The sequence below is a fragment of the Schistocerca nitens genome, chromosome 8 (genome assembly GCF_023898315.1).
Source record: "Schistocerca nitens isolate TAMUIC-IGC-003100 chromosome 8, iqSchNite1.1, whole genome shotgun sequence".
NCBI lineage: Eukaryota > Metazoa > Arthropoda > Insecta > Orthoptera > Acrididae > Schistocerca > Schistocerca nitens.
The window spans coordinates 331,264,115-331,275,983 of NC_064621.1; the positions used below are offsets into that span (position 1 = coordinate 331,264,115).

Genomic DNA, 11,869 nt, shown 5'->3' on the forward strand with positions numbered 1-11,869 from the left:
TTGCCATCTGAGCTCTTGATATTCATACAAGTGGTTCTCTTCTCTCCAAAGGTCTCTTTAATTTTCCTGTAGGCAGTATCTATCTTACCCCTAGTGAGACAAGCCTCTACATCCTTACATTTGTCCTCTAGCCATCCCTGCTTAGCCATTTTGCACTTCCTGTCGATCTCATTCTTGAGACGTATGTATTCCTTTTTGCCTGCTTCATTTACTGCATTTTTATATTTTCTCCTTTCATCAATTAAATTCAATATTTCTTTCGTTACCCAAGGATTTCTATTAGCCCTCGTCTTTTTACCTACTTGATCCTCTGCTGCCTTCACTATTTCATCCCTCAGAGCTACCCATTCTTCTTCTACTGTATTTCTTTCCCCCATTCCTGTCAATTGTTCCCTTATGCTCTCCCTGAAACTCTCTACAACCTTTGGTTCTTTCAGTTTATTCAGGTCCCATCTCCTTAAATTCCCACCTTTTTGCAGTTTCTTCAGTTTCAATCTGCAGTTCAAAACCAATAGATTGTGGTCAGAATCCCCATCTGCCCCTGGAAATGTCTTACAATTTAAAACCTGGTTCCTAAATCTCTGTCTTACCATTATATAATCTATCTGATACCTATTAGTATCTCCAGGATTCTTCCAGGTATACAACCTTCTTTTATGATTCTTGAACCAAGTGTTAGCTATGATTAAGTTATGCTCTGTGCAAAATTCTACAAGGCGGCTTCCTCTTTCATTTCTTCCCCCCAATCCATATTCACCTACTATGTTTCCTTCTCTCCCTTTTCCTACTGACGAATTCCAGTCACCCATGACTATTAAATTTTCGTCTCCCTTCACTACCTGAATAATTTCTTTTATCTCGTCATACATTTCATCAATTTCTTCATCATCTGCAGAGCTAGTTGGCATATAAACCTGTAATACTGTAGTAGGCATGGGCTTTGTGTCTATCTTGGCCACAATAATGCGTTCACTATGCTGTTTGTAGTAGCTAACACGCACTCCTATTTTTTTATTCATTATTAAACCTACTCCTGCATTACCCCTATTTGATTTTGTATTTATAAATCTGTAATCTCCTGACCAAAGGTCTTGTTCCTCCTGCCACCGAACTTCACTAATTCCCACTATATCTAACTTTAACCTATCCATTTCCCTTTTTAAATTTTCTAACCTACCTGCCCGATTAAGGGATCTGACATTCCACGCTCCGATCCGTAGAATGCCAGTTTTCTTTCTCCTGATAACGACGTCCTCTTGAGTAGTCCCCGCCCGGAGATCCGAATGGGGGACTATTTTACCTCCGGAAAATTTTACCCAAGAGGATGCCATCATCATTTAATCATACAGTAAAGCTGCATGTCCTCGGGAAAAATTACGGCTGTAGTTTCCCCTTGCTTTCAGCCATTCGCAGTACCAGCACAGCAAGGCCGTTTTGGTTAATGTTACAAGGCCAGATCAGTCAATCATCCAGACTATTGCCCCTGCAACTACTGAAAAGGCTGCTGCTCCTCTTCAGGAACCACATGTTTGTCTGGCCTCTCAACAGATACCCCTCCGTTGTGGTTGCACCTATGGTACGGCCATCTGTATCGCTGAGGCACGCAAGACTCCCCACCAACGGCAAGGTCCATGGTTCATGGGGGAAGTCCTTTTATGTATGGTCCAATTATCATTGAGCTATGTTACTTGGTAGTGACACATCACACAAAAGTTACTTTCATGCTTAAGTTTTGCATACCAGCATAGTTCTGACATAATACAAGGGGTAGTCATAAAGCTCTATTTATCTCCTCAAAAAATTTAAATGTAATTGATGCTGAAGAACGTTATTGACCAATTCTGTGGAGATTTGCAACAATTACTGCTGCTGACACCAAAAAATGATGTCCTGTTCATAGTTGGAGATGGGAACTTCACAGTGTGAATTCAATTTAGAAGATGTAACAGGATAATTTTGTTTTAGTACAGTATATGAAGCAGGACAGAGACACCCAGAAATCTGCCAAGACAGTTTGGTGGTTATTACTACCATACTGTTCCAGCTAAACAAATGATGCCTATACACCTGAACTTCACCAGACGGCCAATACTGGAATCAAATTGATTACACACATTGTTATCAGAAGTGGACGAATACTATTCAGTCAACTGAAACAAGACCAGGACCTGATTGGGGATCAGATCATCAGCTTTTAATTGCAAAATTCTGGCTGAAACTGAGAAAACTGACAAAAGCTATTCTATCTTACAGATAGAATACCTTATGATTATGCATTAAAGTGCGCGTCATATATCTTGGCGGCCGAGTTTAGGTTCGTTCTGCGCATCTGACGTCATAAAACACAGTCAGCCAATGAACAGAGAACGATGTTGCCAAATCTCGAATGCAGTGCAGAGCACAGACGAGTCTCTTCAGTTTTAGAAACGTTCAGTCATAAATACCGTAATAGAACAAAAGCAATGTCTTGATAGCAGACTTTCTTTTATAGAAAGTTTGGAAAAAGCATTCTTTATACCAATTGCTTCATATTCTATTAATTAATTAAACCAAACAAGCAATAAGACTCCTAATTCAGGCGATAGCAAGGAAAGGTGTTTGTTTGAATCTCACGAACTGCTTTTTCGCAATAAAGAACAGCGGTAATTGTTTATTTCCTATTGTACTTCGACGAAGCGTGAGTAATTCATAGTCATACCAACAGTGTTTATAAGTAGTTGCGTGAGCTGTTAGAGTCCTACTTCACGATTTTTATTCGTTTGAATGAAATTTCTAGTGCTTTGCCTCTTCATTAACTTTTTCGCTGCTGCAGACACGTGCTCCCTGCATTCCGCGCTGTGCGCGATTTTGTCATCACTGCACTTCTCGCCTGTGCAGACACATGGTGTTCCCATTGCTTTGACACACTTATCATTCGATTTCACAAAAACTATTTGGCCAAAAAATTTGATTTTTACACGTCTTCTTGACTGATACCTTCCCCCCCATAAATGACTTAATTTTGTTTTGATGTGTAGCATTAAATGTAGTAAACCATTGCACGAAATTTTGAAGAGTTTGCAGAGGTAAAAGTCCATAGCGTATACTTTCCGTATGGTCGATTTTAGTTGCCACAATGTTGAGAATGAAATGTGGACAAGATACCTAAATTTCATATAATATTTACTGTATAACAATGTCTCATTTAATTTAAGTACCACATAGGTGTCATATGTAATATTGAGAAATATTCCGTCTTTCGCGACTGTAATAAAAGTTTTATTTACACAGGGCGCGTTTGGCTTTATTTTAAAGTGAAAGGTGAAAAGGTATGGCACATACACAATGGTATTCATGTTCTATTTCTTGTTTTTGTTCCACAGTCGCAGTTTTACCAATGATATTGAAATATATCCCTCTTCTGCAACTGTAATAAGCGACTTATTTAGACCAGATGCGTTTCTCTCTTTTGAAGCATCATAAGAGGACTGTATTTTGTGTCCTCCATTGCCAAGTCACCTTTCGTAGTTTTGTGCTGCGGTAGCACAATATTCAACGTTTGTGTTGGCTCATCAGTGTTTTAGCAAATAAATGCTGTTTGTGTGTGCCACACACAAAATTATATTTGACATAGCTCTGAGCACTTCACTGACAGACGGTATATTCTAGTCCTAATGTTTTTGTAAGTCCACAGTTTTGTTTAATGTATTTTGTCTACTTCCTTTTGAGTGCTTTAAAATAAAGCCAAACGTGCCCAGTGTAAGTAAAACTTTTGTTACATTCACGAAAGGCGGAATATTTCTGAATATTACATACGACACTTATGTGGTACTTAAATTAAATATATAGGTATCTTGTCCACATTTCATTCTCAACATTTTGGCAACTAATATCGACCATCCGGAAAGTATACTCTATGGACTTTACCTCTGCAAACTCTTCAAAATTTCGTGCAATGGCTTACTATATTTAATGCTGCATAATAACTGCGTTGAACATCGAAACAAAATTAAGTCATTTATGGGGGGAAGGTATCAGTCAAGAAGATAGGTAAAAATCTAATTTTTGAGCCAAATAGTTTTTGTGGAATCAAATGATAAAGAGTGTCAAAGCAGTCGGAACACAATGTATCTGCACAGGCGAGCAGTGCAGTGACAAAATCGCCCACAGCGCGGAATGCAGGGAGCACGTCTTTGTAGCAGCGAAAGGGTTAATGCGGCCATGGTGGCTTTACTTCATGAACTGCGCGCTCCCCCCTAAACGTAAGCTAGCGATCTATGCTATACTATGGCGCTGCTTCTCTTGGCGCGTGAGTCGTGTCCAACTGGCAACGCAGCAATCTCCCGCGTCTAGGCGGGCATGCGCGAGCCGCCAAGATAAAAGAATTGAACTATAGGAGCCAAGAACAGATTTAACGCATTAGAGTTAGAAGACAAAAACCCACAAGAGCTGTGGACAGAAGTCAATGAGGAAGTAGGAAAACACATTACCAAGAAGAAGCATAGTAAGAAGGCCAGATGACAATCAGCTGAGGCACTGAAAATTGCTGAAGAATGAAGGAAGACAGATCAGCAATGTTTAAGTTAAATGCAGAGTTTTGAAAATTGGCTAGAAGAGATAAGATTATCTTCTTAAATGAATAGTGCAAAGTAGTTGAAGAAAATAGCTGGATGGAGAAAACTCAGGAACTTTACAAGAAAATTCGGAACATCAAAGAAAATCCCAAGTGAAAATTGGAATGATAAAAGATGGAAATGATAAAGATTCAGCAGAATCAGAGTCAATTAAAGAACATTGGGAAGAATATTGTAATGACTGAATCATGAAAGGTTGCCAGAAAAAGAGAAATATGACTTAAGTATGAATATTAGCAGTAAGCTTTGTAACTTAGGTAGAGATGTACAGTGCAAATTGTTTTCATCAGTCCATTAAGAGTTCAAAAACATTGAGCAACTGCTGACTTCATGCCCACTGATTGTGAACTGGAAGTAAGAAGCAATGCTGTCAAGCCCTATTTGTAAGTAAACTCTCCAAATGATGTATATAGAGGCTCTCAAATTCCAAATAAGGCAGAGTCCAAGAAGAGTTTTCCAATGAACGATTGTAGCCATGGAAGCCCACAGCAGATACTATGTAAGTGAACATCAGACTCAAATAATTTTGTCCACTGAGAAGGAATTGCAAAAGCTTGCCTATACTTATCTCTGGGATAGGGTTATAGGTATCCATTGTACATTAGTGTGAAAGTATCTATGTCTCTATGCCACTTATATTATTATCAATACTTGAACCTAAGGGTTCAGTTAATGCAATACTATTTGGCAATAGTAGTCTGTAACACCACACACTACTGTGTGTACCTGAATCTTAATAAAGTTATAGGCAAGGGTGGCCATTTGTTCTGACAAATTGGTTTTAAGCCTCATCTATGTTTTACACTTACTGAAGTTATAAACTAGTATCTATGCTGTTCTGCATGTTCACTGCAATCATATGAACAGGGAATAGAAAGCAGACCAGTAAGCCAACACAGAGTCTCATTATATTTATCACCACCATATCTACCTCAGCTTAAAATCTAAATCTTTCTGTACCGTCTCCAACCACAGAGACTTGAAAAATCTCAGCTTGACCCCATCACCTTTCACTCTTGTATGCAGCTGCTCATGTAAAGGCTGATTTCAAAATCCCACGTCACCTCTGATATGAGAGTGAGCTTCTAATGTATGTATGTATGTATGTATGTATGTCGCGACCCACTTCAGGCTGTCACAATATGGAGATCTATATAAGAAAGAACTACATAATGATGATGAAATTAATCTGATTTTAGAACCAGAGCCAGATATTTTGGAGAGTGAAGTCAAATGGACCCTAGAAAATATTGATAAAAACAATGCAAGTGGACGTGATGGAATTCCAGCAGAGCTGTTCAACATCATTGGAAAGAGTGCAGTGAAAGTGTTGCATTCAGTGTGTCAGAAAATATGGAGAACCCAGCAGTGGCCAAAAGACTTCAAAAGCCCATTGTTCATTGTGATTCCAAAACAGGAACTTCCAAAGACTTCAAATTGCTGAACAATCACACTTATCTCAAGTGCTAGCAAAGTCATGCTTAAAATCTTACAAAATTGACTTTGGCAGTATATAGACAGAGAACTACCTGAAGAACAAGCTGGATATCATACAGGAAGAGAAACCAGAGATCCTTTTGCCAACATCCAGTGAATTGCAAAGAATGCAAGAGAATTCCAGAAAGATGTTGTCTCTGCTATATCGATCATGGTAAATACTTTGACAGGATCAATCGCAATAAATTATGGGAAGTACTAAAAATCTTGGGAGTGCCAGATCACCTGATTTACCTCATACAGGATCTATACTCAAATGGGTTAAGATTCATAAAAGAGTGAAGGAAGGCACCATATTGCTACCTAATTTATTCTGTCTGTGCTCAGAGCACATTATGAGGAGGAATGCTAGGTTGGCTGAAGAAGAAACTGGAATTAAGATAGCTAAGATAAATACTCTGACAGAAAAAATCACAACACCAAAAAATAATTAATGTAGAGTAATAAAATTGCAGGAATACTTTTTTTAGGAAGCATGTTTAAGTGATTAACGTTACAAGATCACAGATTAATGTAAGCACGAGATAAGACATTGCAAATGTGAAATTCTTATACATTAATAATCACTGTAACCACCAGAGTGTTAGATGCAAGCATGCAAATGTACATGCATTGTGTTGTACAGGTGCAAGATGTCAGTTGGTGAGATGGAGCTCCATGTCTGTTGAACTTGGTCAGTCAATACATGGATGGTTAACGCTCTTTGTGGATGACTCTGGAATCATTGTCCGATGATGTCCCACATGTGCTTGATTGGAGACAGATCTGGAGATCAACCAGGGCAAGGCAACATGTCGACAGCCTATAGAACATGCTGTTTTACAGCAGTGGTATGTGGGTGAGTGTTACCTTGTTGGAAAAGACCCCCCTGGAATGCTGTTCATGAATGGCAGCACAACAGATTGAATCGCCAAATTGATGTACAAATTTGCAGTCTTGGCATGTGGAATAACCAAGAGAGTGCTCCTGTTGTCATACAAAATCACACCCTAGACCACAACTCCAAGTGTAGGTCCAGTTTGTCTAGCATGCAGAAATGTTGGTTGCAACCCTTCAACTGACCTCCATTTAACCAACACACAGCCATTACTGGCACAGAGGCAGATCAAGCTTTCATCAGAAAACAAAACAGACCTCCACCCTACCCTCCAGCAAGTTCTCGCTTGACACCACTGAAGTTGCAAAGGGCTATGGTTTGAGGGAAGTGGAATGCATGTACAGGGCGACTAACTCAGAGCTGTCGTTGAAGTAATCCTTGTATAGGTTGACTAGCTCAGTGCTGTCATTCAAGTAACTGATTTGTTACAGTACGTTGTGTCACTATGGTGCCAACTGCTGTGGCGTAACAAGACAGCCACGCCACTCGGAAGTAGCCGAAAGGCACGCGTTAACTCACGCAGGCTGGCGTGAGGTCTGAAACAGGATACGTAATGAATGCTATAAAGAAAAATAACGTAGCTCCTGGAATACTTAACTTTAATCCATCATTGTTGTACATCGCTCTTGATGATACAAGTGAGACTCTGTAGATACATGCAATGTAATGCTAATGGCGCCTTGCTAGGTCGTAGCCATTGACTTAGCTGAAGGCTATTTTAACTATCTGCTCTGCAAATGAGCGAGGCTTCGTCAGTGTGCATTGCTAGCTAAGTCGTCCGTACAACTGGGGCGAGTGCTAGTCCATCTCTCGAGACCTGCCGTGTGGTGGCGCTCGGTCTGCGATCACTGACAGTGGCGACACGCGGGTCCGACATGTACTAATGGACCGCGGCCGATTTAAAGCTACCACTTAGCAAGTGTGGTGTCTGGCGGTGACACCACATTCCTCCCCCGCAAATCGGCGGACGGTCATGTTATAAGGCTTCCGCCCGCCATGGGGAGGACCCCATGTTGATGTATGCGACGAGGTGGGGAGCCTAACAACAGGCGAGGCTGTGCCACCTGCACCCGGCCATTCGGTCCGAGGGGAGCTAGGAAACGCCTGAAAACCTAGTCCAGGGTGCACGTCAACATGCGGTGTATGTGCCCTTAGAGAGACAGGAGGGGCCGAAGGGTCGACCTCCATCGAGTCGGAGCGCCCGACTGGCGAAGAGGACAGATGGTCCGGAGCGGGCAAGAGTTCCATGCCGGAGGACAGCTGGTCACGGGAAGCGATCGGTGGCGCGTGACCCAGGGAGACGCATGGCGGCTGCAGCGACGCGTCCACTGCGGGCGGTGCCGGCGGGAGAACAGGCGGCGGCGGCGGCGGCGTCGCGTCGCCATGGGGCAAAAGGGAAGGCAGCGTCGGTAACACCCGGGGATGAGGCGAGCCAGTAGATGGGTCCCCAGGGTGCTGACCGGACGGCACCATCGCTGAAAGCAGATGGGGAGCGGCAGAACCCGAGCGACAACAGAGGCGCAGCTGATTGAGATGCCGACGCACCTCCCCAGAGGCCCCCAAAACCAAATACATAGCATGGCTGAGGCAGCGAAGAATGCGCCCTGCGAGCCAACGCTGTGAACCGCGATAGTTGCAATAATAGACAACATCGCCTGGAGCAAAAGCAGGTGTCTGCCGCTGCACAAGAACCTGATGCGGCGGATGCAGCAAAGACATCAAGGTTCGATGAGGATGACCGTGCAACAACTCAGCCGGCGAGCGACCATCTCAGGGCTGAGAGCGATACGAAGACAAAAAGAGCAATAACGCATCCTCCCGCGAATGTGACTCTTTCAACTTCAACATCTGTGACTTGAAAGTCCGGACCAATCGTTCAGCGGCACCGTTCGACTGAGGCGAAAACGGCGCGGATGTCAGATGTTGAATACCATTGGCCATGCAGAATGACTGAAATTCTGCGGACATGAATTGTGGGCCATTGTCGGAAACAATAGTCTGTGGAAGACCTTCAATGCAAAATATAGCAGACAACGCTTGGATGGTGGCAGATGACGTCGTGGAAGACATCCGGACAACAAAAGGAAAATTACTGAAGGAATCGACTAGAACCAACCATTGAGCATTCCAGAATGGTCCAGCAAAATCGATGTGTAATCGTTGACAAGGGGAAGTGGCTTTCGGCCATGCAAAGAATTTCCGCGGTGGTGCGGATTGTTGTTCGGCACACGCCATGCAAGAAGAGCACACATTCGTAATCGCAGCATCGATTCCGAACCAAGTACAGTGCTGACGAGCAAGTTGTTTCGTTTGCACTATAATCGAATGTGCTTTGCACGCGTGGGTTCGAATCCCATCCTTGTCGCCAACTGTTGTGGCGTAACAAGACAGCCACGCCACTCGGAAGTAGCCGAAAGGCACGCGTTAACTCACGCAGGCTGGCGTGAGGTCTGAAACAGGATACGTAATGAATGCTATAAAGAAAAGTACGTAGCTCCTGGAATACTTAACTTTAATCCATCATTGTTGTACATCGCTCTTGATGATACAAGTGAGACTCTGTAGATACATGCAATGTAATGCTAATGGCGCCTTGCTAGGTCGTAGCCATTGACTTAGCTGAAGGCTATTTTAACTATCTGCTCTGCAAATGAGCGAGGCTTCGTCAGTGTGCATTGCTAGCTAAGTCGTCCGTACAACTGGGGCGAGTGCTAGTCCATCTCTCGAGACCTGCCGTGTGGTGGCGCTCGGTCTGCGATCACTGACAGTGGCGACACGCGGGTCCGACATGTACTAATGGACCGCGGCCGATTTAAAGCTACCACTTAGCAAGTGTGGTGTCTGGCGGTGACACCACACCAACTGCTGTTCAAATTGCTGCTGCAGATGCTGTATCACAAGCAAGAGTCATATGCCAAAGATGATTGTCTCCTCTCTCAGTAGGCCTGGCCGCCTTGTAACTGTAAATACTCGTGGCCACCGCTGCCAGCAATCATGTACATTGGCTATATTCCTGCCAAATCTTTCTGCAGAAGGAACATCCAGCTTCTTGTAGCCCTATTACACAACCTCGTTCGAACTCAGTGATGTGTTGATAATGGCGTCTTTGTTGCCTTAAAGGCTTTCCTGACTAACATCAACTCACAAAGTCCAGTTTCCAAGGTAACTAACGCTCATGATTGTTATAACATTTATTTAAATAAACCTGGTTTGCATCTTCATAATGGCACTACAAGCACCACTCTCATGCAATTGATGTAGAAACACACCTATCAACTTTTGTTTATGTTGCACAACTCCTCCTTGGTGCTGCAATTTTTTTCCATCAGTGTGTAAATAACCTTAGTTACTTGGATGATACAGTAGCGATGGCAGAAAATGAAAGGGTTGTAGATCCCCACACTGAGGGTGAAATAAGAAAGCACAAAGGCTGGTCCAATGGTGAATATAAAGAAAATGAAAATTATGGCAAATACACTTATCACTTCATGGCATGAAAGAGGAGAAAAAATGGCGGTAGCTTATTTGTTCAATTATCTCTGCTTCCAGATTTGTGCTGATGGTGACTGCAACCAAGAAATCAAGTGAACTTATTAATTTGCCAAAAAGTAATGTGCAACCTAGACAATGTTTTGTGAAGTAAATACATGACTTTTAACAACACAGATCTGTATTGTAAGGGCTATGGTCATTCCAGATGTATCAATGAAAACTAGGGCCATAAGAAAGGCTCAACAGCGTGCAATAGACACCTTTGTTTTGCAGAGTTGAAAGTAGCTCCTCAGAGTTCCATGGACCACAAAAAGAACAAATAGATCAGTATTACAGCAAATAAAATCAGATTTCTCCTTGGAAGGGCTGTTACTGAAACAAAAAATTAAATGCTTTGGGCACATTATGGTAAGATATGATTCACTGGGAAAGATGTTAATGATGGGGAAGATCGAAGGCACAAGGTGAAGAGGGAGGGCAGCAAAGGAAAGGATGAGTGGATGGCATCACAGAAGTAGAGGATTCCAACCTGGGATGTCTCCAGGAGAAAGTGCAGCACAGAAGGAATTGCCATGATTTAGTTCATGGGGTCACAGAGAGTCTGGAGAGAGGGGAGTGGGAGGCACATGTCTAGGAAATCTCAATACCATACAACCAGGACTGTAGAAATCTACCTACAAAAAGTAGTAATCTTATTTATTCCATGTGATAGTTAAAAATAACCTTATTTATTCCAGGTGATAACTAAAATTATGTGTCCTCTCATAATTTTAGCCAATAAATTAATTCCCTATCAATTAATTATCTAAATGATTTTTCTTTTTGCTATTTTCAGCTATCCATTGGCCTTGGAACTTGTTGCTTCTGGTAAAGCAAATGTGAAGCCTCTCATTACTCACAACTTTACATTGGAACAAACTCCTCAAGCTTTTGAGACTGCAATATCTGGCAGTGGAAATCCGATCAAAATAGTTATTCACTGCAATAAACAAGGATAAGAAAAGACATTTACACTGAAACCTGTGTTAATTGTTATTATTTTTGCATATTGTTCAATGATTAATAAAATTTTATTTTTATTGACTTGTGTGCTTTTAAATTTTGTTTCATCATAAATTTAAAAAAACACACACAAATCCATATTTTCATCCCAAGTCTTGTCAAATGATGACATACTTAAGTATGAATATGGAACATGTCAGAGCTGGCATCAAAACAGGTGATGGACTGACTGTTTCACTAATTATTTTGGAAGTAAAAGACAAAGAGAATGATGAGACAGAGTACAATCATTTTGAAACTTTCTTGGTGGCCTGCTATGGAATTATAAGTCTTCAGAAATGTTGCTCATGTTTTGAAACAAATGAAGTAGGCCTAACATTTAAATATG

General features: G+C 41.9%; 1 protein-coding gene across 1 annotated transcript in view; it reads left to right on the forward strand.

Moving 5' to 3' along the window:
* LOC126198536 (sorbitol dehydrogenase-like) overlaps positions 1-11,562 on the forward strand; it is a 79,234-nt gene extending 67,672 nt beyond the window's left edge. The window contains exon 8 of the mRNA XM_049934935.1: positions 11,315-11,562. Coding sequence (XP_049790892.1) covers positions 11,315-11,477 — 163 coding nt within the window. The 3' untranslated portion in view covers positions 11,478-11,562. The remainder of the gene's footprint in view (positions 1-11,314) is intronic.
* Positions 11,563-11,869: the final 307 nt, after the last annotated feature.